Source organism: Ciconia boyciana, chromosome 21, assembly GCF_034638445.1.
Source record: "Ciconia boyciana chromosome 21, ASM3463844v1, whole genome shotgun sequence".
Taxonomy (NCBI): Eukaryota; Metazoa; Chordata; class Aves; order Ciconiiformes; family Ciconiidae; genus Ciconia; species Ciconia boyciana.
In genome coordinates, this window is record NC_132954.1 from 7,498,977 (window position 1) to 7,526,128 (window position 27,152).

A 27,152-nucleotide genomic window follows, 5' to 3' on the forward strand; every position below is an offset into this window, starting at 1 on the left:
GAAATTTCACTTCTTGTGCTAGCGTACAGAAGTCACCTGGCATGTGTCCATCGGTGAGTTAGTCCAGACTGTCTCATCAGATCTCGATTCTGAGGGGAATAAAAATTCCAGCTTTACTTTCTGGGACCATTCTGCAGCATCCACTGAAATTGCACTGTGCTAGAAAACATTTGGGATTGTAAATTTGTTTACCAGACCTTTCTAGCTATCTGCATCCACTGGAAAAAAAGCATAAAGGGAGTAAGAACAAATTCAAAAGGTTTCCAAATCTCATATTTAACATTCATGGATATGTAAATAGTTCTTTAGGTCCAAGTTGGAGCGCTCAGACGTCACCGGACAGGCCTGCCTTTTGCAGACGAGGCTAGAAGAGATGAGAGGGAGAGAAGAAGCCTCACTCAGTTAGTCTGGAAGGGCCAGGTCCTCCGAGAAGCCGTTCGGAGTGTAGTCTTTAAGATAATTACGGGTTTGTGTTTGTGTAAGCAGATGGCAGAGGGCTGCTATTTCCAAACTGCTTTTAAACCCAACGCGCCCATGGTGTGCACTGTAAATCCTGTTAGAAATAAATAAATAAAACCACCAACAAGCGATTCAGCCGTCAGAATCTCAGACGGTTTTGTTTGTGTTATTTTCATTTGCCTGGGTAATCGAATTTGTTGGAATTAGGAGTTTGTCTGGATAATAACATTTTCAAACCCTCTGGAACAGAAGAGGGCTGTGGTGAATACCGATGTACAGAGTGCTGTATTGATTGGAATAAACTGGCCCTCGATAGCATCAATTACCCACTTCTGATGGATGTTTGCTTGCTGGCTGCCAGGTTTGGATTGCACAGTATTAGCCGCCATTTCTGTCTGCTAGAAATGCTCTAAAGAAAAATGTACCTCTGCCTTTGCTGGGGATCTCGGGCACGTGGAGGAGACCCGCAGCGCTAGCGGGTGCTGGGGAACAGGGCACCCTGGCATCCGTTAAAGCAAGCGGTAAGCCTGTGCGTTGGCAGCCTGTCAAATCGCATATTGATTACAGCGTTCAGCCCGAATGTCTGTGGCCAGTCTACTTAGCTAATTGCCTCTTTTCTAATGTTCTTTGGTGATTACTCAAGTCAGATGCTGCTGGACGTTTGGTGACAGAAACAAGGGCACCAGTAATGGCTTGCAAAGCGCCTTAAAGGCTGTTCCCCCGCCTGGTTCTTCAGGGTGAGGCTGGGGAGACAGATGACAGGTAGTGGCCATAGTTTGTAAGTATGAGTGTAGGTGACAGCTAAGCCGTATCGTATCTGAGCCAAATCCTGTCCTGTTAATGGTTAAGGATCTATAATGTAGATCATTTGTGTTCTTGTATAGCTCTATGTGGAGGAAAAAATGCAGCAGCTACATTTAATTTTTCCAGTTTCCCTAGGGTTGTTCAGCCCCGAGACAATCTGGGTGATGATCCCTCGTGCTCAGGTGTCTGACGTATCCAGGCCAGAGCTGTTCGGCCCTGCCAGCCCCACACACGCAGGTGACCCTGCTCGTGTTCACGCTGAATTTCCAGCCAGGAGGGGAGCAGGGCCTCTCTGGTGGCCGCGGCCCCTCGCCCCAGCGGTCCAGCCATGGGGGCTCCCCACGGCCTCGCTCCATGTGCTGGGGAGTCTCTCCCCATCCAGGAGCAGCCAGGGACAGCTGATCTGGCAGGCTCAGCGCCTTCAGGGAGGTTTGGGATTAGAGACAAAGTGTGTTTTGTGCCATGGAAACACCAGGGCAGCAAGGCAAACTGGAAATCTAGACGTGTGTGTATGAACAAGCTATAAAGCTAGAAATGTGAGCCAGGGCTGTGGGGTGTGATTACGTCGCAGTGCATCAAGAGGACCAGAATTCATGCTAGAAGACAAACTATTCCAGTTGTATTACCTTTTGTAGCTGCATGATCATCTGCAAAATAGATTGGGGTTAGCACTGTAGTAACAACCTGCTGCTTAACACCCAGCTACTCAAGCCCCTCTAATGCTTCTGTGAACTAAAGGAGTCCTCCTGCACCATGCGCTGTTCCCGTCTGAGCAGACAAGAGTCGCAAAGCCATTAGCTTGGACCATCTTCGTTAATGTAGCATAAGCAGCTAAAGAAGATGTATTTATGCTCCTTCATTTGCAATTGATAATCTTAAGAGTGAGAGGCTGGTAATAAATTTTCTCACTGGGGCTTCTATCCCTCTGCAGCCCACGCTGCAGAAGGGAATAGACAGCTCATTTACATAAGATAATGAAACTGCAGCAAAATAGTAAAATTGCAAATCAACTTTGTTTTAATAATGACAGATGCTTCTTAAACACTTTAATTATGTCTCTCAGAGCAGTTTTAGCTAGGCCACAAAAAGGGAGAGCAATATTGCTGAAATACTTGGAATAAAACCCATTCCCTTTCCACAACTTGAAGTCTCCTCAAACCAAAACTTTCGTCCTTTGCTCAAATGCTTTTCTGGCTGAGGGGGTGCCTGTTTCGGGTCTTGAGAGAGGACAGATGAGTCCTCACAGGCAGATAAACCCCACAGAGGTGGGATGGCATGGTCTGCAGGCGGTGAGATCCCAGACACTGACCTGGCCATCGCTGGCTGGGGGGACGGCATTTCTTCCAGCTCTGAGCAGGAGCAGGAGGGAGAACGGCCCGGGCGGGTCTGCGTGCTGCAGACACAGGAGCGCTGGGGGACTGCGATTTCTTGTGCTGTCCCACTTGAATTTTTGGAGGCAGCTGGGAGCAGCAGGGCTCTCCCATGGGTTTGCTGCTTGCTGCAGTCCCAGAGGGGCGAGTATCCCGATCCTGCTCCCCAGCCCTGCAGGCTGTCACTGCAGGAGAGCGAACCGTGGCAATACCCCTGGGGGCTGGTTCCCCTCGGCACCCGCAGCCCCTCTGCTTCCCGGCGCTGAGGAGCGCAGGGGGCTGCCACCAACTAGGTAAAAATGGAAAATGGTGCAGATCTCCACGGTTAGTGATAGCCGCAATAACAACAGCGTAGGCAGCAGCCTAAACTTCCCTGAGCAAAATTCACAGTCAAAGTGTAGCAGACACTTTGCTATAAAGAAGCAGTGAATGGTGCATTCAACAAAGCATAGGGAGAAGGGGGAGAAGGATAAACACATTAATGGAGAAAAAGCCATAATGTGAGTAAACAGCATGCACGTAGAAAATGGAAAGAAATTCTGGGCAGCAGGGGAGGATGAAAATAAGCTAACTGGTGCTGAAGGGTAAAAAGCCCTAAAAGGATGGGATGGTCTGCGCCTGAAATCTTTCTGCAGCATGCTTTCAGTCTTTTCTGCAGTGATTCATCTAAGCCGGTGCTCTGCATGTGCCCTCATTCTTCCTGTAAAGATGCCCCTTTCCCTTCTGCTGGAAATGGTGTTCTGGTTCCGCCTGCTTCCCTTTAACGCCCACAAAAAGAAGCCACTCTAGACCTGGTCCTCCTTTCAGCCAATGCAGAGTATCTTTGGGGTTGTGAAGTATTAGCTCTATCACAGTCGCTTTGCTAATCTACAAAAACCATTTCAAGGCACGTTATATACAGAGCCCATATGTTACTTCAGTGCTGCCAAAAGAGTTCTTGTTTACTAAGGTCATGCTTTCAGTCGGTGTTCAGAGTGTACTAAATAGCACCATTGATACTACTTAAAATAAAAGGTGTCAGCACCCTGCCTGCCCCAGCAAATTGCTCAGCACTTTCAGCTCTGAAGATGTCCCTGTGCACTGATGCCTCCATCTGAGCTGCTCCTGCTCGCTCGGTCTGGCAGCCGGGCCCGATTCTGCTCCAGTCCTGACCCATCCTTGGTGCTCTGTTGCCGCATAAAGACCATCCTTGTGTGCTCCCCCATCTCCCTGTGTACCTGAGTTCTCAGGCACCACAGGGGATGCGCCAGGCAAGCGCAGCATTAGGAAAATTGTTCTTAGGTTGGGGTGGGGGGTTGTGCTTTTTTATTTCTTTAATGCTTTTAATGTCTGGAAATGCAGAGGAAAGCCAAAGCCAAAGTCCATGGGCGCTGATGCTATAAACGTCTGGCAGAAAAGCAGCTTGTGCTGGGGTGTGAAGAGCAGGCACAGAGCCTGTCCCTGTCAGCAGGCCCAGCGGGGCGTGCAGCCGCATCCCCGGGGCATCCCCAGTGCAGTCCTGTGCGGTCCTGGTCTGCTGTCCTGGGGCTGACGTGACCCTCAGCCCACCCTTCTGCTGACAGAGCCGGACTCCTGCTCTCCTCCCCTTCCTTGCCTCTCTGGGTAGGACATGTCTTTCAGTTCTCTGGCCTCTTCTGCTTTGTTTCTTTTCCTCTGTTTACCTGAGCTCCTGCGAGATGCACAGCTTTCTGAGCCAAATCCTCAGATTTTTCTAGTTGAAAGCAGAATGTTAATGTACAACACTGGCCCCATGGCTGGTTTGATATTTCAGTTCCTGGCTGGAAATATCAGAGATGGAAGTTGCACAGAAATTCTTGAAGGAGAACATCACCAAATTCTTCCAAATGTCACAAGCAAGTTTGGATTCAGGCTGGGTGTCCAGCAAAGGCTCTGGGTAGGTTTCATTTTGTGCCGGCTGCTTTGCCGTGAGCCGGCGAGCTCACTTTTCTGCTGGGTTTCACCTCTCGTTGACATTACACTCTGGTTGTGCAGGGCCCAGCCTGTCCCATTTCCAATTCATTCCTCCTGGAAGGGAGGATAACGGAGGGGGTCTCTGGAGGGGGCTCTGTAGCTGAGCCGACCACTACCCTGTGGTGCAAGTCACTCCAGTTTCTCATCTGTGGAGCAAGATATGGAGGTGGTGCGAGTCGTGCTCACCCCTGGCACGCTCAGCAAGCTCGCTCGGGATGACGATAATGCCACTTCTGAAAATCGCGTTGAGATCCTGAAAGGCAACGGCTTTTTCAAGTGGAAAGCTATCTTGTTATGTGTAGTTACAGCTCCCTGTTTCCATGGTTGTTATGGGCCTGTATGTTAAGGATGCATTCCCAATTCTTCTGGCACGTAATGACCGTCTCTCGGTCTGTTAAACCCACCATGTAGTGCATTAGAGGAGAAGCTGGATTTCCTGCTGCCCTCATTCTCTCTGTTCCATCCCCAAATTTTCATTAAGGAAATCAGGTGTATTTTGCTTATCAAAACATTTAGGTCCAAACTTGCCTGAGTCCTTCCTGAGTGACAAGGTTTTGGTTTGGTTTGGTTTGAGGGAGGAGGAGAGAGTTGGTGTAGCTGCCGGGTGGAGAGCAAGAGTGCAAGGGAGGAGTCGTGGTGGTTCATGTCGGCCGTCCTTCCCTGCGAGCAGGCACAGGGATGCGTCAGAGCTCTGACATCCAAGGTCAGGAAAACACCTGCTTGCAGATGTACAACTACGGCTTTAAAATGAGATTTTGCTGAAAGAAATACAGGTTAAAAATTGTTCTCTCTGTTGAGCCAAAAACCTAAAATGTCTAAAGGTGCCTGGATGGAACAGGGCGGTGGGAGATTGGGCAGAGACGCCTCTCTCGCCATTTCCTGATTTTCTCCCTCTTTTGCCCAGAGGGACTAATTGGTGCTCAAAGGGAACCGATCTCCTTTCTTGGGAGTGAAATCTGATGTCTGATTAATTATTCATGTGTAGCATGATTGGCAGCTTTGAGGTGGTGGGTTCACAGTCAGTAAAGGGTGATCCGTTGACTGACAAGGTTAATTGCTGCCTCGCGTTATTGGTGATAACGATTTATGTTGACAATTCCTCATATTTCTCGTGCAGACAGAGGTTTGCTGCGCAGGGTCAGCCAGCGCTGCCCTGTCCTGCCCCGTGCTTTCCTCGGCAGACGGGAGCAGCTGTTCCCTTGCTGCAACCCTTGCGCGTGGGAAGGGATTTCGTTCCCAGAAGCCGGTCTCACATGCTAAGCAATGTAGAAGAAGCTTTGCAAAGGCATCAGTTGCTTTTACCTTTTCCCCCGTTCTTCTTTTTGACGTGTTCTCTGCATATTGATCGGGGTTCAGAATATAAAAGTGAGACTCGGCTCTACTCTGAAAGTCCCTCTTTGGCAGGATTGTCAAAGCTGCAGTTTTCCAGGGGGCTCGAGTGAATAGAGATGAGAAAGATTTATGAGGGTGACCCTTAAAAATAATTTAAAAGGGAAGGAATTGTCTTTTAAATCTCAGTGTGCAGGAAATGGCAACTTCTGGGGATTATTTAAGACATGCACAACCACAGTGCCTAAAATGCCACCTTTGCACGCCAAACACATTTCCAGGGCGATGCCCATCTCTTGCAGAGAAGGAGAGCAGCGCTTTGGGGAGCGAGACTTGCTGCGCTGCAGGAGCCCAGAGCTGCGCTGGCTGTCCCCAGGGCTGTGCCTCGGCTTTACAGGTTGTTTTACTGTAGCCTCGAATGGCGCAGCTCCCATCGCTCTCATCGTTCCCATCCCAGAAACCGCAGACATTTTCTCCCTGCCTCAATATAATAAAGCAGAGTCATAAAGATTTCAGGCTAATAAACATTGGCCTTTAGGGTGCTTTCAGCTTTTATCAGGCTAATAAGATTTTTGACTTACATTGAGAGGGAAAGCAGGTAAACAGAGCTTTTATGAACCTTGAAGCCCGCTGGGGACCTGCGGTCTTGTCGGAGGGTCTCGGGCTCAGGCACCTTGCTGTAATGAAAAGCGCACGCAGCCTCCGGGCGAACCACGCTGGGAGAGCGTTTCTGCAGATGGCTTTTCATGGAGTACCTGGACTTAATTACTTCTCTGACACCAAACGTTCTGTCGCTATACGAGGACAGGGAGAGTTACGCCGTCTGAGCCTCGTCATCTGTCTTACCCCCCTCTGGCCGAAGGCGAAGCAAACGGGGATCTTCCCTTCCCCTCCGTGGGTTGCGGTCAAGCCCGTTACCACCGCTCCCAAAGGCACAGGGATCCCCTCTGGCGAGCAGCTCTAGCAGCTCTGCTCCTCAGGTGTTTGGGTTCAGTTGTGAATTGGTTTTGTTATCACTGACTTGTTATAGCTGATTATCGGGAGAGACAGGGGATGTCATTAAACAGCTTGGTTTTAGGTATAAAATTTCAACAAGGAAGAAGGAAGTTGTTCAGTATAAACAGGCATAAACTTCATTATTTTCTAGAAATTATTTTTTATTTAAAATTTAAAACCATATTACTTCATACAGCAAACTGTGCACTTTGATATATCACAGTGTCTTAAAAAGGAAAATAATCAGAATTTTTTCTTTTTTTTTTTTTTTGGAAATTTTATTTACATCAGCCTAGAATGATCAGCAAGTAACACAGTTACTATGAAACCAAAATTGTTACAAAATGTTTACAAAAAACTATATTCATAGAAATTCTGCATGTCCACAAAGGAAAATCCCCTGAATGTCACGGAGACCATTTTTTTCCTTTTTTTCCACTCTTTTCTGTTTTTTTTCTTTGTCTTTTTTTGTGTCTTTTTTTGAGAAACATGTCAAAGTAAGGTACAGACAGCAGAGGCCTTGCGACGCCGATGCCCAGGAACGGTCCTGCCCGGCCAGCCCGGAGCACCCCCGGTGACACCGGTGCGGGGACGTGCCATCGCACCCCACAGTCTCTGGGCGTCGGGGCTCGGGGTCTGCGCACAGTTTGGCCACGTGTGGCTCAGGTTAGTGAGCGCCGGGTGACAGCTGCCAGGATCTGCGGGGTCCCTTTGCGGTGACCTTCCCAGAGACCACCCATGCTTGCGCCCGGCCGAAGCTCACTCCGCAGAAGCACCCGCCGAGGGGGGAGCCGTGGTCGCCCGGAGCTGGAGCTGGTTCCCCTTCGCATATTCCGTCTCTTTGTGGATCTGTCCTCTCGACATCGTACCCAACACGCACTGTTGGTTAACTCCAAACAGAAAAGCAACCCCAAACAAAGCTACCTGCTGTGCCCCTGCTCTGCCTCACAGCAGAGCTGGAAGGAAAAAGCAAGTGATAAAGGGACAGCAAACTGAGGTGACAACAGTTTAGATACAGTTTAATAGCCCAAACCTGTTTTTTCTTTATTTCCTCCTCACTTTTGCAGTCCCTCTGCCCACCAAGCGAAGAAAGGAACTGATTTAAACAAAGTTGGAAGTCAGATGATTTCTAAGTCGTGAGTCGCCAGTAGTCACAAACAGGTCCCAAAATAGCTTGCAGAAGGCTTTGAGGCTTTGTCATCAGGTCTGCCCCTTCTGAAGTCTCCCAACACATCGCTGCTAAGCGTCAGGCTCGTTGCTCCTCTGCAGTTAAACACTGCATGGCTTACAGGCTCCCGCGCTCCCCAGGATGAAGGCAAGGAGTACACGGGGTAAATGGGAATATAACAGGAGAGGCTCCCGTCTCTGCTAAGCAGTGTAGCAATAGGCTGAGTTAACACTCGTTCGGGTGGAGCTGCCCCTGGTTCACAGAGGAAGGCGGAGGTCTGAAACCAGCTCCCCTCCCCTCAGTTCACAGTGAGCAGGAGCTAGCGGGGCAGGGGGGAGCGGGGGGTCCCACCGGGCTGGGGTCCCAGGCAGCTCCCCCAGCTCCTGCATTGTTTTGAGTGGTGCAGAACATTTCCTTGTTAAATGTGTCAAACGCTTTAATGATCAGGATTTAAAGATAAAACCGTAGTGTAGATGCATGAAGTTAGCTGCTATTTCATGGCTGATTTATGGTCAGTGCAGAGAGGGAAGGGAAAAGGTTAATCTGCAGGGTTTGGTCTCGCTGGCAGATAGCACCAGTAATTCCAGATTCTCACCTGTCACTCTGGGATGTTTGTGAGTAAAATCAAATCAAACTGGTGTCAAAGATGAATAAATGGGGTTTACGGAATTAGTAATATTTATTTATTTTAAAAAAATCTGCCAAGAAGCAAAATGAATGCTATTTTCTGTGGTATTTTACTCTCTCTGGACAATTAAAGCCAGTTTCAGGCTTTGTTTTTATCTCTGCCTTAATTGTAAAAATCTCTTAGTTTCTAAGAGTTTAGAAATCTGCAAAGGAAACATAAAATCTACTACTCTGACAAGCCTAAGGATTTGCAAAGAAATACAGAAAGAATGCCATTAGCTTTGGGAAACAGACCCATACTTCCAGTCTGTCCTCTGCTTGTATTTGGTCATTTGGTCAGCAAACTATTAAGAATATGATGCCCATTAAGTTGGCAGCTTTCACCCCTAATTTTTAATGGTGTCTATGAAAAGGTGAAAATTTAACGTAAATTCTTTGCATATCTTTACTTGAGTCAAAATATGACAAATTACCTTTTTTGTTTTGGGTCACTGTGTTGCTTTTTTACATCACGGAAAAACAAAATAAGGACAAATTATGTTCTGTGATGGGGAGGGGAAACAGCTATCTTCCCTTGAGCTAATTTGCTAATTCTGATCAGTTCCAAAGACAACCTTCCTAACGGAGCCTCAGAAAGAAACAGGTGGGGAAAAAACCTGAAATCAGCTACAAACAGGTTTGTTCCTTTGGGCGAGGATAAACTTTCCAGAAAGGCCTTGCAGCTAGGGGAGGGCAAACTGGGTCAGTTCAGCTGCTGGTTCCTGTGGTGGCCGTGGCACCTCGCTACGCTCACGACACAGAGGGCGAGGTTTCGGGATGCAGAGCTTGGGCACCATCGGCTGCTCCATCGCCGCACTGCCCTGCCTGCCCTCCAAACCAGGATTTAGGTGGTGGGTACAGGAGGGGTTTCCAGCAGCAGCGCGATCTGCGGCAGGTCACCGTCACCCTTACATGTGCAAGGGCAGGAGGTTGCTCTTTTCTTCAACACCAGTGTTTAAATCAGAGCTTTTAAGCACCTTTGCAGTAATCTCCGTGTGATGTTCTGGGTTACAATGGGCAGAGCCATTTCTGTTTGTTTCATTTTGCAAATTAATCCGCAGAGCGTCCCACTGGCCACCCGTGTGGTTCCCTGTGGGAGGGATGGAGCTGAGTGGTGTTACTCGACCATTGCTTTAGGTCAGCAGAGGGGTCTTTGGTAATTCTGACTAAATTCATCTGCAGGACCAGCCTTCTGGCTTAAACAACTTGAAAATAAGAACACAGTTCATGGAAGATTTCTTAAAAACATTTTAGCGTGTGTTTGCTTAAATCACGTGGAGATGCTGCCTGAGGGGCTGTGTTTCACCGGGCAGAGCAAGAGGGGTGTCAGGCTTGGCTCACACAGTGCTGCTTGTCCCAGGCTGAGACTTCATCTTTCAGGTCTCTGATGCCATGGAGAGCATTTAGTCCTAAACCAGACATACAGTCCTCTCCTGGTCTGAGTGCAAACGCAGCAGAGCTGCAGTTCAGCACTGCTGAATTTCATGGAAATTGATACCGTTCGGCTCTTGGAAACAGCTCTGCTCCTGCCGCTGCTGAAGCCTGTGGACTCGGCCGCTTTCTGCGCTTCTTTGCAGGAGAGACTGAGCTTTGCAGAAAGAGTGAAGGAGCTGAGGACCTGGAGATCACGGTGTCACCCTGGGCGCGGGCTGGAGTTTGGCACAGGGTGTGTGGGTGGTGTCACTTGGAGAGGCCAGTAGCTCCCGTGCACGCCGTGCTGTCCCATCCCTGGCCAGGAGTTCGGTTCCATTCAGGCTTAGTCGCCCCTTCGTAGTCAGCTGCCTTGGATCTACTGATGAACGTGTGTGTTGCCTTCTCCCACCACACCCCCATGTGGACTTCCAGCTGCGGATGGTCATGGCCAGCAGAGCCGTGAGGTGAAGGGCCACCGTGAGCTGCTTCGAGAGAAGGCACAGCCTTGACCATCACAGTACTTCACAGATACCTTTCCCTTTCCCAGACAACGTATCCTAAATGTGCTGTGTATGTCAGTGTGGAATAGATGCTCACACAGACGGCTGCTCACGCTGCACCTGACAGTGTTTCTTTTTATTGCCATGCTAAAGAAGCCTTGCTCGGGGGCTCCTCCTTACCCGCCGAGGGTCAGTTTGGCTCAATTCTGTTTCTCCTCCATGTGTTTTTAGTATGTAAACATCAGACTCCTGGATGGTAGTATGTTTGGACTTCATGAGGCCTGTAGGATCTAAGCATTAAAAAAAAAGGAATGAAAAATAACAAAAACAAAACAGAAAAGCCCCAAGACCCATGTTACAGTCCGTGCTTTGAAGTTCTTGCTTCTGTGCCGGTGATCGATGCAGCTGTGTTGTAAAGGCCTTGTTCTTGAAATGAACCAAACCAGGCTTTTTTTTTTCTGTTTTTTTCTTGTTTTTTAATCCTTTCTTCCCTAGTTAAGAGTGCATCCAGCCTAGTCTGCCGCCATTCCTTCCCTCCCGCCCCCCCATTCCCATTCCCTAAGGAAACACAGGTGTCAATCCAGTGTTGCAGGTCATGTTGTCCTTCCCTGGCAGCCGTCGGTCGTTGAACGTGTGCATGTTGATCACGGCGTCCGTCTTCACCATGACGGGTGGCTGGGGCTTGTGTTTGACCCGTCTCTGGCAGGTGAGCGACAGCCGGATCTCATCGGCCATGGCGCTGCAGAAGGAGCGCTGGGGAGAGCAGGGACAAAAAGCACCGTTACTCCTGGCAAAATGTTCTGCTAACCTCTCCAGGAGGATGAGCAGGAGGATGCTGAAACTAGGCTCTGCAGAGGGCAAGCACGAGGTTTAGGCTGCATTTAAGGCATCAGCTGCATTTAGTGGGGCTTGTGATGCACGGGCGTCTGGTTGACCCCTCTCTCCTTTGCCAAGAATTGTACCTTTGACACACTAAATCCTGCAAAAAGGCAGAGCTACAGGCGGCTGTAGGAGTGCTGGTGCTTTGTGTGATCCCTGCTGGGGGTCTGGTAGATTTATGTGCTGGGAAACAGAGGGCTATCGAATTCTGCTGGGCTTGCTAGTGGGCAGTTTTCCTTCATCTATCTAGTCCATCCCATGGGCAGCTTGCTTTGATTTCTGGTCATGCACGCAAATGCGCTTTCCACGTACTGTACCATGACACGCAATGAAGAGGGAAAAACATAAAAGCAGTCCTCTTGCTTCATGAGCACTAATCAGCCACTGTGGGTGGGACGGGCCATTTGTGTAAGTGTGCTGAAAAGTTGATAGAATAGTATGAGGCTTCCTGGTGGACCCTGACCAGTTCCTTGAGGCTCTTTGAACAGGACTGGGGAGAAGAGATGGAGACTTCATGCGTGTATACGTTACACCTGGAACAGGCAACACGATTGCATGTGATAGTGGTGAGTGGATAGAACAGCTCAGAAAGGTCCCTCCCAGGGGCCTCTCTCCGTGTTTTCATGACTTATGTGTTGGCTTGCTCAAAATTACCCTACAAATGTTTACTAGTGTAGTTACTGCAGCAGCAGATGACCCTGATCAGAGTAGACATGATTTGTCCCCTGACCTGAGGCTGTTGGAGCGGGACAGAAGCAATGAGCCGTAGGGAATGGCATTTCAGGGGTGCTGCATTTCAGCCCTTGGGCTGCGGGCACTTGGACCTCCAGGCAGCAGGGACAGGGCTGAATCCCTCTGCCCATCTCCCTGCCTGTCTCTGGGGTCAGTGTGCAAAATCTTTAACGGCTGGGCTAGTGGTGGTGCAGGGAGACTGAGGAAACCAGTACCTGCTCACGCTCCGCCGTTTTACGCAGCTTGTAGATGAACTCCACCATCGCCACGAAGACGGACAGCACCAAGCCTGCTGCCAAAACAATGAAAATCCCACCGATGTTTTGGATGCCCAGAGCACTAGCCTCCTTGTTCTCATCCTCAGGGCAGCCATTCCCTCGCCACCACTTCTCCTTCATTACGTGGAGCTTGTCCTCCTCCTGGAGCTGGAGGATGGCGATGGTGATCTTGTCCCTGTACGGTGACCCTGGGGAGGGAGAACACCATTAAACACAGAGGGAAAGTAGGACCAAAATCACACAAAGTAGGGAATGTGTCTGCACTAAGCAGGGCTCTTCAACAGGCAGACAGTGTAAGCTTTGGTATTTGGAAATTCGCTGTTGGGGGTGGACTATCTTAATCCTATCTGTTGTATTTGTGATAACTAGCACCCCTCCAGGGCTACCTACAGAAACCCCACCGCTGTCACTTACCCATGGGAGTCCCAATCCCGTAGCCTTTGGAATCGATGAGCCCCCCGATCTGAGTCAGGTTGCAGTTCCTCTGGGTGATGTATTCGATGGTGGTTGACTCCATCAGCAGCGCGTAATCGGCTGTGAGGGTTCGCTGGATTCCTTCCTCGTTGTTTTTAACAAGTGCTGTGGGTTTGCTGCTCATGAAAGCCCACATTTTTTCAAACGTGGAAATTTTGGATTTCTGGAAAAACGATACCCCCCCACCCCCAAAATAAGAATTAGTCTTCTATTTGCTGAAACCTTGTGTCTTTACAGTGAGTGATAATACCAGTTTGAGAACAGATCACATAATGGAACTATTACCAATTTGACCTTGTCTTAAATATCTCTCTGCTTTCACTGCCAACATTGTTTGGCTTCACCTTGCCATAACAAGAGACAAAGGTTCCAGCACACATTGTGCGGACACTCAGCAGAAAGAGCCACTGCTCCAGAGACCTTATCCTGTAGGTGGAACTGAACTCTTCGTTGGCTGCAGTAAGGTACAGCGAGACGCGGCCTTGATGCCCTGCAGAACTTGCTAGTGTGACAGGCTATCAGTATATCTGTTTAAATGTATTAGTTTCCTAACCAGAATTTGGTTTATCCTGTAATGTTTCTGCACAATGAGAGAAGACAGAGAACATTTCAGAGGGCATGTTTTTCTCTTTTGCACACACTCTATTATATTTTTGTCTTTCCTCAAGCATCACAAGGAAACATGTCTCCTCTGAGATATGTGCAACTGCCAAACAAATTTAATGTACCCACATAAACAGAGGCATAGAAATATTCAAGAAGATTGTCTTACAGCTAAAAATAAACATGGATATTTCACTATCAGCAGGCATTCTGTTAAAAAAGGAGGAATATGTTTTCTAGCTTACTATTAATGTTTTTTTCTTCTTCTAGAAAATGTGTTGGGTGAGAAGAAGTATGGTTGAGAAGAAGTATGGTTATTTTATGTCTTTCTATAACATTTGAAATATGCCATTTATCTACGACCACCTTCTGAGTCATCTCTATGTAGGTTGTTACAAAAGACATAACTGGCTTTAGTCTAGAAAGACTCCCCAGGAAAGGCACATCGGCTTTCTCTTGGAGTACCCCCTTCGCTGGTCACTGCATTCCCGTGGGTGAATGTAGCTCTCATCAAACCCGCTCTATACATCCAGTTGAGCTCTGGAAAAGCACTTGGATATTGAGGCTTGTGTTCATGCTGCTGCCTGCTCCTTTATGTGCCAGTCTTCTTTTCTGCCTAATTTCTTGTTTTTCCTAGGTCTCTTATTTTGTAAGAGGCAGCTTAGTCAGCCAAAACCTCCTCCTCCACAACACTACTTAGCAAGAGCCTGAAGCTGGCTGATAAGTTGGAGGGGCTGATAGGTCTTTGTGCTTTGCCTTGAATAAGGGTAACTGCTCACCTGCAGCTGCACGAGGAGTCGCTGCGGCAGAAGCTGCACTTTCTGATTTAACTGTCATTTATCTCCCTTTCAGGTCGCTCTCTTTCCGTAAGAAAGCAGGAGATGGAGCCCCAGTCCATCCCAACTGCTGCTATCACATCCCCCCCTCATTTTTCCATATCACCCACAACATGCCAGCATAGGTTCTTCTCATAAAACCACTATAAATAAGGGTAAATTAGCTGAGAAAAAGGTCCCTCATAATGCTTTATATTTCAAATGCTTTGCCTGTCCACCTCCTTTTTTTCAGCATATTTAACAAAAGTTGGCACGTGGCTTAACACCCCAAAGTATAGCACAGTGACAAAGGCTGTTCCTCTGTCTTTAACCCTGTGGGCTCATTCTCCTGACTGAAATAACTGCGGACTCATTTCTTCTCAGTTAAAGCTCACGCTTGTTATAATCCACTTGATGAACATGCAGTAGTGGATGTGCTGGAGTAAACTTCATTCAAGAGGCAGGATAATCTCCCTCACTTGAAAATCTGGGCCAGTGCCTGTAAGGTAGATTTGTGGCATCTATCAAACCTCAAAGAGCAGCAAGAAATGTAGCCTCCAAAAGGATTATTAAATATCTGTGCATTACAATGGGTAATTGAAATGAATAGCATACTCGGCTTGCTGATAACGACTTGTTTAACATTTATATAGTTCACATCAGAGGTCTCTGGGTTCCCTGGCCCTCCCTTTCTCTCCTTCTCTTCCTGCATTTAATGCTCCTTGGGTGTTGACACAGAGCTCTTAAACAACATCAGTGTTCTCCCAGTTTAAAGCATAGAGCAAAATAAACTGGCAAAAAATCAATAGGCTGCATTTAGTGAAGCTAATAGGACTTGCATGAGGCATTGTAGCTCTTCAGGCAACTTAAATTACATGAGACAGGGCTTGCTGGAAGAGAAAAAACACTTTTCTCTTCTCTTCTTAAATCACCGCTTCTGACCCGCTGAAAGGACTTAATTGTATTTTGAAATGCCAGGAGCAGCCCAGCTTTCTCAGCTCTGGCTGCGCCGCTTTGAGCCCCCTCCGGGCGTCCTGGGTGGGGGGCACCGGGCTGGGGGCACCCATGGCGGGGCGAGCACCCTCTCTGGCTGGAGCACGCTTAGGTGAGGGCTTGCCACGAGGCCAGAGCTACCTGTCGCTGCTTGCTCATGCCTAATGAAACAGCCGCAACAGAGACCCAGCCATGGAGGGCTGAGCCCCGCAGCAGAGAAGGGCTGTCTCCCCGCAGAAAAATGCTGCTGGTTGCAATGGCCTCGTCTTCCCCAAAGGTAAGGCTGTGCTCGCTCCTTCAGGGAGGGCAGGTCAAGCCCTCGGTGCAGGCAGGGCGGCTCGACACACGGCTCTGGTCAAGGCAATCTCAGGCTCTCCCCATAGTCTAAAACCTGCTGCCTCCTCACTGGGAATTTATTTCCTATTAGTTTCTATAACTTAGCGAACATGAGATAAGAACGCTCCTTTTCCAAGTGAAAATTCACCAACTGTAATTCTCAGCACAGCACTAGCAGTTTGATAGACCTGGCTATTTGTTAAAAGTCCAATTTAGAAGCAATTGTCAGTCATTGTGAGAGCAGTCATCAATCAAAAATTGCAGGAGCAGCCATGGTGAGGAGCGTACAGTGCTCCAGCTCACACCTAATTCTGGAGAGCTTCGACCACTATACATTTTTTCCTATTAGGGGAAAAGCTGTTCCTTCCTCCCTTTCCTTCTGTCAGAATACTTCAGCCATACTGCAAAGGTGGTTGCTTATTTATGGGGATTTGGGTGATGTCACCTGAGAACATACCATTCAATAAGCCAGAACATCTTAGTAGTAATTTAATAGTCAGTAAAGAATGCACATAAATTGTGTTTATTTTGCTGGACTGTTTTTTTGTGTGTGTACATTTTGTTTTGCTGGACCTCTGATTTTACAGCTTAAGTAATTTACCTTAAAAAATCCTTACTGGGGTTAATTACTGGTTTGAACTGATATTTGCTGTGCTGTGGCTAGGTGCAAATTTCTTCTCTATGCAATCACCATTTACTTTTATGGGCTGCATAAAAGAAATTCGAGTTGGTGGCCTGCAGAGACACCCTCCTACGCCCCTGCATCCTCTGTAGGGTCCCCAGGTCCCCTTCAATGACAGCTCTGCTTTGCTGTCAAAGGTAGATGAAGAGGAACTGCTTGGTTGCTCTGAACCATTAAGATAAATGGCCTAACACTGACTTCTTCCTGGCAGAGAAATTCCGGAGTCGGGAACTCCGGAACGTTAGGAATGATGAAGATTATTGCTACTGAACAAAGGTGGTAGTTCAACGCTGCTGATCAGTGCAGCCATGGTTCACGCCAGGGGGTCGTGTCTCTCTCCCGCTTCCACCTCTCCCACCGATTCATGTGAGTGGAGCTTCTCCTCGTTTTAGTCGGGATAAACGACATCAGAATCTGGTCTGCTGTCCTCTGCATCTTAATAAAACCCTGCGTTAGTGCTAAATGAGATGCACGTATGAAAAGCTGAGTACCAGCCCCTCTGAATGCCGCAATTGCAACGACACTGAGAACGCCTCCAAATTCATTCTTTCGAGTCACAGCTCAGAAGCTACCTTTAATAACCAATGCTTCAAGACCAGTCACTCAAATAAATTAATGGAATAGTTTAGAGGAGCCACTACAAAGGCATCTTGCCAAGACATATATGCTTTTTTATCAGTGAAATTGGCAAGAAAGTAACTTTCAGGCTTAAGATTTTCAATTCCAGCCTGTATGAAAAAATAAATTGATTTTCACCAACTGAAGATACTTACTCTGGAGGATTTAACATTTCTGTACAAGTGAATGTATATGTACACACATACACACGCTCTCACACTCGTACTCCAAACCGCACATTAAACCCGGCATTTGTTCAGAGAGAGGCAGCATCCTTTGCGAGAGATGAAGGATTTCTGGCATGATTTATAATGAACGCTAGATGCTGTTCCTAAATTAATTGATCTGTGTTTATTCCTGTAACTCAGTCTGCATTGCCAGGGACTAAATAGCTTCTCAAAAGTTCTTTTAAGTCGAACTCTGCCAGTATGGTTGGTAAAACTCTCTTTTCTGCTCCCCATTTGCTGTAGCTGGTTAGCTCAGCTGCACAGGCAGAAACCTGTGTGGGAGCAAGATCGCTTGCTGTGGGTCTGCCCCAGAGGTGTGTTGGCTTGGTTCAAGAGGGAATTTCTGGTGTGTTGGCTTGGTTCAAGAGGGAGTTTCTGCAATGACTTCAGTGAGCTCTGCATGAACCCTCGGTCAGCCTGACCACGGGCAGAAAACTGGTTAGCGCTTTGGGATCCATCTCAGGGAGCAGTGTGCGTGGCGTTTGCCTTCCTCTTCCTCCCATTTCCCATTGCCCCCTAAGCTCAGCTCTGGGATCATGCTCTCCTCCTGCAGCCCTAGGTCCTGCTTTGTCAGACCTCCCAGGTGCCAGGGGCCGCAGACCCAGACAAGGTTCAGCGAAGGACGACGACGGCCGCAGCCGCCAGTCACAGACGAAGGGGCCGCAGGGCCCAGGCTGCAGCTTGGAGGGGGCGGGGGGGTGTCAATGTATGTGGTTTGCAGCTTCTTTAGCGTGGAGAAGCGGAGGAATGAGTTCCTAATGTGAGGGGGATGACTTTGGGGAACAGTCCTACAAGGAGCAAGGTAGCAATTTGGGCCAGGTCCTAGTGGATAATCCAGACAATAGGTACAATGGGGGATCCCAGTCAGGATGCTGCCATCAGCGTTTTGTCCCAGCAGTGACCGCCTGTTCAGCAAACTGCAGGAGTGCTTGATCGCCAGATCTCCAGGAGCTTTTCAAGAGCAGCAGTCGCACAGCAGCCGTCTCTCTCCTGGTAACCCCCCTTTTAGCAGAGCTTTTAGCAGAAGGTGACATGAAGCCTCGTGCGGTTCACTGTTCCTTCAGTCCCACCCATCCGGAGGGAGCGCAGCTCCTCAGCAGACCCCGGCGGTGCCCGTTGCTCTGTCCTCCAGACCTTTGTGCTGTTTGGCAGATGTCCCCGTGAAGGCGGCGCTGGCAGAGCAGCCGTACTGAAACCACTGCAGGATTTGCCCAGTCATTTGACAAAGACCTCGGTGAGGGGTGGGAGAAGTTCTGGCTCTCCTGTATTTCTCTGTACTCGATGGACAAGTGAACATAGCATCCCGCACGAGCGCTCTCACTGCTCCAGTAATCGAAATGCTTGTCAGAAGGGACATGCCTGAGAATTCATCTCCAAACAATAATAATAAAAAAGATAAAGGAAAATACACTGCATCAATAAACCCTGCCCAATGCCCGTTAGAAGCCTGAAGAATGATTCTGATGGGTAATGATATGAAACAATAAATATACTGTGTCCTTGATGATTTTTAAAAAAGACAGTTTCCTTTTATTCCCTTATAAAACTCTTATTGGAAAGAGTAGTTAAAACACAACAGTAAAAGTCTGTCTTTTCCTAATAGCTGTTGAAGGTTTATATTGCTTTTGGAAGGTAACGCAACACGTCTGACCACGCCAAAGACAAACCTGCATGCACCAGCTCCACTGCAGAAAGCAAGCTCACCAGCAGCAACCTGCTATTCTATGCAACATTTTCATTTCCCAGAATTAATTAAAGATCAGACCAAACAAAATCTTCCATGTTTCTTTACCAATCTGTGTTCCTGCCTGGCAAAGTAAGCATAGAGATTCAGAAAGTACAGTGGCTCCTTAACCAAGTCCTAGCCAAGAAAAGTTGCAGAAGAATGCTGCTGTTTCTTGTTATTAAAATTCAGCACATTGGCTTCCTTTAATGGGTCTTGGCAATTAAACTGCTGACGGCCTAGTCTAGCTGCCTTTACACTGTGCCTATTCAAATCATTGCAGTATTCCAGGCACAGCCTGCTTTTTAAAGCATGGACTATGTCTGTCATGCTTTGGCCCACATATTTCCTTCTGAATTAGGGTGGCCAGAGGGGAAAGGAATATTCCCCAGCGCTGCTCGCAGCAGGGGTGCGGGAGGAGGCAGCCCCGTCCCTGCAGCCAAAGGTCTGACCGGCCGGTGCTCCTGTCGCCTTGCTGACCAAGTGCCCAGGGAGGCACCGGCATCAGCGCCGGTCGAGTGCTGCGGCGCTGGGCCCTGCGCACGCTGCAGCCAGGCCTGAGCTCTGACCGGTGCTCCCAGGGGAGCGTGGCCGGGGCTCTGCACTGCCTGCGTAGGTAACGCCAAACCTTTCCTTGAAAGATGGTTTTTTGAGTTCATCGTTGAAGTTAAATTCTTCTCTGAGCCAGGGTGATCATTCCTTAGATTAATCACCCCTCATTTCTATTCCTTTATTGCCTCGCTCTTTTTTTAAAAGTGTGTTTTTACAGGCCAGCTGTGGTTTTAAAGGTCTTTTGAAGTCTCTCAGTTTCTTTCCATTTTTGAGGCAATAGTGAAATATGAATGTTCTTAGCACCCTCCTCTGCAGTGTTGGCTAACTTCTGAAATTAATTATCCTTTAAAGAGAAGAAATTAATGTAATTTGATTCTGATGCATTGGTGGTGTTACCTTGCACAGGGTTTCGGAGGTTAATAAAACCTGACTACATTAATGTGAATACCGGAAGGACAAGAAAGATCTTTCTGCTGTAAAAAATACCGGTCAGGGAGGGCACTTTGCAACATCTGTCCAGCTTTAGGATTCATTTGTTCTCTCCTCTGTCCCTGAAGGCTGGCCGGGTCAGCCTCGAGGGCTCTGTGGAGCTGTTAGTGCAGAGACGAGGAAGGCGCCAGAAATAGGGAAGACGCTTTAGGGAATGTAGGATTTTTCTGTAGGGCTTTAATATAAGATACACCTGTCCTGTTGTGCCTAACGTGCTTCGTTTTTGGGTGTCTGAGCCAATGTTGGGTACAGTCTCTGAAGCTGTAAAATCAATATAATTTTGTAATTGTGACTTCAGTTAGCGATGGGGAGAGGGGAAAGTAGCCATGATGTGAATCTAGGTAAGCTAAACTGGCAGGGGTCAAAGTCTTGACAAGGATGCAAGACTGAAACAACCTGCTTGTAAGGAGAACCGGGGTGGCTTAGGAGGCTGTTTGTCTTTGGTTCTTTGTTCTCACTCCTGTTGGCCTGAGGGTGTTGCGTCTCTGCCTGGATGGTAGAAGGCCTTTGTCTGGTCTCACCTTGAAGAAGGTCATAGTAGCTCCATCCTTCACTGCTCCGTACTCTATTTTTGTCTGCTTCGCCAAGTCATCTGCCGAGTCGATGGGGGATTCCATCCTCTCCACCGTCAGGAAGGCGGCAAGGTTGGCCGTGTAGGACGAGATGATAATTAGGGTGAAGAACCACCATATGCCACCAATGATCCGTGTAGACAGTGCTTTGGGCATCAGCTCAGAGCCTGGAGTGGGAGACGGGGAAGGAGGAGGAGGGAAGAAGAAACAGAGAGAGGAAGGACCCGTTTTATACATACATATGTACATCATATACGTACGCGTGTGTGTATATATATATAAAGGGTTAGGTTTCACTGTCAAAACTGTAATAGCTACGCAATTAAAGCCAACTGTTTCTGAGGCAAATTATCCAGACATCTTGCATGCAAGGAAATCAGTGGGGTTTTTGTAGAATGTGCAGAAAACCCTTCTCCCTTTATTGCTGACCTTGGGTACAGCGCACAACTTACAGGAAGCATTCAAACTGAAGTAATTAACTAGGCTGCTTTTATGAGATTTAAATAGCAAGCCATTTATGAACTTTTATGAGTGTTTTGTTCTGCCATTTAAAAAGTGCTTTGTTTTGGTATGGAGTACTTTTCAAAGGACTCACTCTAGGGAGTGTGTTCAAATACACAAGGTTTAAAAAAAAAAATCAAGCAGCGAGAGAAAGGAACTATCAGGGTCCAGTACTTTGAATAATGGTTAGAAGTAGGGAAGCAGGAGATGTTACAGCATAAAAGGTGTAACAGGTCTGGAATGACTTTTATTGAGCAGACATGAAGGACTAAATGGGTTGTGCTATTTTTGTAATCGCCCAAGACACCTTTTAAAGCCAGGAGAGAGCTTTGGGTTTGAAACAACTGCGTTCAGAGGATATATCCAACCTGGAATTTGCAACAAAGATTGGGCTTTGCAAAGCAGTTTTAAGCAGTGTGGCATCAAAGCATAGCATGGAGTGTAGCTTTTCTCCTGTCTGAGTGCAGCAAGGAGGCACTAGGAAGCAGAGGAGCCTTGGATTTCGAGGGCTGCTTCGGTTCTTCTCAAGATCTTGCTTCTTTCCCATTCCATCTCTTGCCCTTTGATGCATCGGATGGTGTGACATCAGTCTAGCTTTGAAATATTTTTCTTCTCAGATGCAGAACAGAGTTAAAAAGAATACGGCTCTTTTCATTTACCAGCATCTGATAAGAGGATGATTCATCCTGCTAAGCCCTCTTGCTGGGAACTGTCACTGTCCATCAGGGCAGCCGACATCTGGGAAGAATCTCTATTACCCGCTGCAGCAGTGGCAGCAGGAGCACGGAGCAGTAGCACCGTGCATGCCACCAAGCTGATGCTGTGGTTCTTTTGTTCTCTGGGTATAACTACTGATACACTGTAAATTAAAGCGTGACAAATGTTTGACGTTTTCCACTTATTTCTATTCCTGGATTTTCTGCAATTAGATCACAGCTGAATTTTGTTCCTTATTCAGAGCTGCTCACAAGCTCCCCCTCTGCTGTCTTCCTAACAGATTTACTCTGTTCATTCCATCTCTATATATTCCATTTGCTCTATTCCATCCACATACGTGAATGTAATCCCATCCATATCCTGTTCCCAAGGTCCCTGTCATTGTGGTATCTTACACCAGTAACACTGAAAATGTTCAGTCTCGCGTGCAGTGGCTGCCAGGCAGAGCTGCCTGGAGGAGCTCCTCGCCATCCTCTTTGACCCAGCAGCCTTTGCCCTGGGCTAGAGGGAGTTTCAGGCCATTTCGCAATGTGCAGAATGACCAGATGAGGATAAAAATGGAGACAGACCAGAGGGTGGGATGTCCTGTCTTCTGTAAAAGTTGGTTTAAAACAGTGCGACCCAGGACAGAGATCCTGAAATTAAACATATTGCTTGAATTAACAGAAGTAGGAATTTACAGAATCTGTGGGATGCTGCTGAGTTTGGTAAATTAAACAGCTGAGGGAGATGAAGGCAGCGTTCCTCCTTGGGGCACGGTGGGTGGGTGCTCCTCTGTGCACACCAGCAGCAGGACACGTGCGAACACACCGCCACTCCATCATCTAGCTGTGTGCTTCCAGATGGCAGACTGGGGAGCTGCTCCTTCTGACACCTGCCAGAGCGTGCACGCTTCATTAATAGTAATTATTGTTATGCAGTGGCACGTGTGTGCCGGCAGCCAGCTGCAGCTCGCAGGGCTCTGCCTCGCGGGGTGAGCGATGAGTCTGTCCCCGGAGCTGTGGGGTGAGCTGTTGGGATGGAGGCTTTGACCCGCAGAAGGCGGAAAGTACAAATAGAAGCAGGTATCAAAAAAACCCCAAAAAAACAGACTGAAAAAGCTCCGGCCTGCTCTGGCACAGAAGAAATTGGATGGATTTCATGGCATAAAAACCCTGGACCTTTTCCTGGTGTCCCAGGCACGGCTTGGCCCTGGTACATGTGCCCCTCTGTTTCTCCATCCCTGCTGCGCAGGCGAACCGGCGCGGCTCAGGGCGCGTCTGCGTGGAGATGAAGTTCAAAGTGAGTGAGTAACAACAAACGCAGTCGCCAAGAGCTCCTGAACTGCAGATCACAGCCGGTTCCCCCCGATGAGATTATTGTCTCATTAGCCCTTTGCTGGCCTCAGCCCCAGCCAGAGGCCGCCTGCCGTGCACGCAGCTCCCCGGGGAGCGGCTCCCTTAGGCGCGGCGGTGCCGTACGCACATCTCCATCAGGAGCAGCAGGCACCGAGCGCTCCCAGCACAGCGGGTCCCAGGAGGTGCCGGAGGAGAGCTGCCTCCCCTCTCCCACACCTCACCGCCTTTCAGCGGGGAGCCGGGAGCTGGTGCTGACGAGCGCTTCTGTGCCTGTTCAGATGTTTTATCTTGTTCCTGTCGCAAACAAAATAAATCCTAAATTTAAAAAGCCACGACAAAAGGCCTGCGCTGGAGAACTGGTGGGAGGGTGTGTGGGTGGGGAGGCACCACTGTACCTTGCTGCATCAGTGCTCCCATCCCAAACCAGAAGCTGTTCAATAGGGTGAAGTTATTTTCCACGATGTCTGATCCTGGGTTGCAGGGGTGAGCATCGTACCACTCGTATGGGCTGAACCTACGGCGGCACATGGAAAGCGAGAGCTTGTTAGTCAGGATGTGGCATGACAAGACCCTAAAGGAACAGGAAAAAAAGAACCTTAATACATTTTGTGCTGCTGTGCAGGGCCTGCTGACTCCTTTGGTTGTGCGGCTTATTAAAGAAAAAGACACATTCAGCCAAGATTTTCAGAAGTGACCAGCATGGCTGTAAGCCCTGTGTCCTGCATTGCAGACCGCAAGGAAACCTGGGAAGCCAGGTCCTTCTGAGGTATCTCAGGTTGCTTCCCCAAAGCCTTTGGTCACTTCAGATCATCTCTGCAACACTACATCACACGACAGCAACTGGAGCTCATGACTATGGGATGGGATGCGGTGCAGACACACGACCTCTAGCCTGAATATGGAACAGTTGCAAAACGTGGGGAAAAATGGCATTTCTAGATTGACCAAAGAGAGATGCTGCAGGGGTTCTGCAGCAGTAGCTGGGACAAACTGCAGTATTTCAAGGGACTCTCCTGCTAGTGCATATGGGGACTGGGGGGGGATTTAGCTAGGTGAGAAGCAGAGCTTTGCACCATCCTGACAAGCAGGAATCCTGCATGGCCAGGCACCAGCACAACAGTGGAAATTGGTGTAGGTTCGCTATGGGCTGCTGCGATGCTTGGCCCCGTTGCAGGTGGTGGGAGAACACTTATTCCCTGTGGGTGCATATTTCCGTGGACAGCCCTGTAGTTCTCAGGCGAACCCGAGGGGATTTTTCTATGATCATCCCTCTGCAAATCCTGCCTAGGATTGGTAGGCAAGCACTGCTGTGAATGTGGCTCTTTTAGCCAGGATCTGGGGAGGGTGCTCAACAGGAGAGACATTAATATTTTTAGAGCTGTTTATTTACATTTTCTAAGAGTCCCAAATTTTGCAGAGATTAAATTAAAAACATAATTGGTATAATTGCTTTTGAACCAGGCATTAATTATCATCTCCGCTTCCTTCTGAAATCCCTGTAGCTTCACAACAGCCCTTCCTCAAAGCCCAGCCCACAGTTTGTATTAGGAGATACTTCTCTCTGTAATTCTCTGCCAGACGCGCTGCTACCCAAGGAGATGTCTTGTTGCTTAATTTCATGGGCGCCCTCAGTCAGACAGTTGGATGTATTTGGGAAAAAGAACTGCAGCTCTCTCCCAGGTGCCCCTCAGCACAAAACGCTCCCCCAGGCAAACACCTACCCCAGCCTCAGCTCTGCGCAGTCGTGCCACGGGACTCCCCTCGGAGCCCGGCATGTGGGGACGTTCCATGAACACGGAACCGCGGTCCCCGGGCACACGAACCGAGCAGGGCGAAGCAGAGGAGGGTGTCCGCAGGGAAGACCCCGTCACGGGGGATGGACTAGGTGCAACAGACAGGACTTGTGGTTTTAGAAAAGTTCATCCTGGGTACATCTGTCCCACTTTTTGCTTCTATTTTCCATTCACAAGATATAGGATAACAACCTCTCCTTTTCCCCCCTTTTATCTTGCCTTTCTGCAGCGGGGACCATTGCCCGCTCTGGGTTTGCAGAGTGCAGAAGCAGAGGCCTCGCCCAGGCTGCGCCCTGACAATCCTGCTTGTTCGTCTGGGTAATGGCTGGGCCGTTCTTACTGCCCACCTCCCTCTGCTTTTTTAAATAAGAGAAAGTCAGAAAGGAAAACAAGAATCAGGCTGAATTCAGACCTGGCTTTCCATGCTGCCTATTCCTTTAAACTTGCTGTAAATTTATGCCAGAGGTGTATAAAGGATGGTGCATAAGCCCTGTCAGCCGAATAAAGCCAGAGTTCAAGAATTAGATGAAAACTTTCTTGGGCTGCCAATGAAAGAATATGAAACAGAAAGGGAATTGGTAAGATCAAATGAGCCTGACAAGATGACACACTGAAGAACTTCAAGGTCTCTGAGTGAAAACCTACTGGTACTGCTCAAATTACAGAGAAATATTCAGAAAACTGCAAAGCAGTGACAGAGTCTTCAGTGCTTGAAAAGCGAGTGGGACCATTAGCGGAAACAGAGGGGTAATGAAGGAAGAAGTGAGCGGGGCTCGTTGACCCCATACAGCTGGAGCCATAATAAACGGGGGCTGCTCAGGATTCACCGTCCTCAGGTGCAGAACGGGGTCTGAGAAATATTTCATCAAAAACTATGATTATTTTCTTGTCTCATCTTGGCCTTTTTGGCAGAGAAACAGGGAAGCATTTCAAAGAAGGTTTAAAGATCTAACACAAAATACTTCAGAGTCTAAATTGCATCTCCGGAGAAATTCCTTATGGATGACCCAGTCCTCGTTGCAATTAAGATGAATATTAAACCCACCCGCCCCGTTGTGCACCCAAAGGTGATTAGCTGTAATTTGAAGGCTGTATGAGTCTGAGGGGGGGTGACAATTCAAATCAGCCAGCTGCACAGCCCACTTGCAACCGTGCACCAGAGTCACCAGACAAATTACCCCCACGAAGCCTTATAAATTGCTAGTGTTTATGGCTCTTTGGGGGCCGGGGTCGTTAGGAGCAGAGGCTCCATCAATAACTAAGAAAGACTGATTAAAAGGGGAGGTGGATCAAATACATCCTTTGCCTGCCTCTAAATAGTCCCTAAGTTGGTTTTAAGTGGCATTGACCTATGATTATAGCGTCAGCAGAGGACTCTGGTGCCTAGTTCAGGAGACTCATGTCTTTGAATTAAGGCTTTGCTATTTTGACTGTGGTTTTCTCCCGAGAATTGAATTTTAGAGGCCTTGCTGGGGTCAAAAGCAGATACTGTTTCCATTACTTCTGAATGCAGTAAATATTTTCCCCATGAAATCTCTTGCTCTTCATCTCTATATGTTAAAAGATCATTCCTGCAGAACCTTAATTACGCTGAATACTTGGTGTTCTTTAAAAGAACAGGAAGACAGAAGAAATGTCAGGAGCAAAACATGTGAAAAAGAAACTGTAATTGCAATATTTTATAGCTTAAATTTCAGCCAAAAAATAGCCTGATAGGGAAAAACTGTTGTATTACATCATAACTGCTACGATGTAGATGAGGCTCATTTCAGGTCATTTCAGAAGACAAACAGAGACTAAACCACAGTTCTTCAGGTTTTCATCCCTCAACGCCAGCCACAAAGCCTAGCACCGCAAGTGGTTCAGACCCCAGTGTTCACGGCGCCAGGGCAGTCACCAGAGGGGTGTCAAAACAGACACTCGGTTCCCGAGTGCGACTGCCGCCTGTTTGGGCACCCGCGGGGTCTGGGCAGCGAGTGCCCTCCAGCGCCGGGCACGGCAGGGGGAGATTATCGGGCCGGTACCCTGGTTGGGGTGCCTGGGCACCCGACTCGGTGGATCGGGGCAGGCGCTGCGAGCACATCGCTGCCGGCAGCGGGACGGGCTGCCCGAGGCTGGGCAGCCCCGCAGCTCTCTGAACAGAGCATCTAGATTT

General features: G+C 48.3%; 1 protein-coding gene across 1 annotated transcript in view; it reads right to left on the reverse strand.

The window, feature by feature from the left end:
* Positions 1-11,234: 11,234 nt before the first annotated feature.
* The window catches only part of GRIK3 (glutamate ionotropic receptor kainate type subunit 3), a 123,580-nt gene continuing 107,662 nt past the window's right edge, over positions 11,235-27,152 (reverse strand). Inside the window, exons 12-16 of the mRNA XM_072884958.1 lie at positions 23,600-23,718; positions 20,599-20,816; positions 12,980-13,202; positions 12,503-12,753; positions 11,235-11,429 (exon numbers count right to left, since the gene is read on the reverse strand). Coding sequence (XP_072741059.1) covers positions 11,235-11,429; positions 12,503-12,753; positions 12,980-13,202; positions 20,599-20,816; positions 23,600-23,718 — 1,006 coding nt within the window. The remainder of the gene's footprint in view (positions 11,430-12,502; positions 12,754-12,979; positions 13,203-20,598; positions 20,817-23,599; positions 23,719-27,152) is intronic.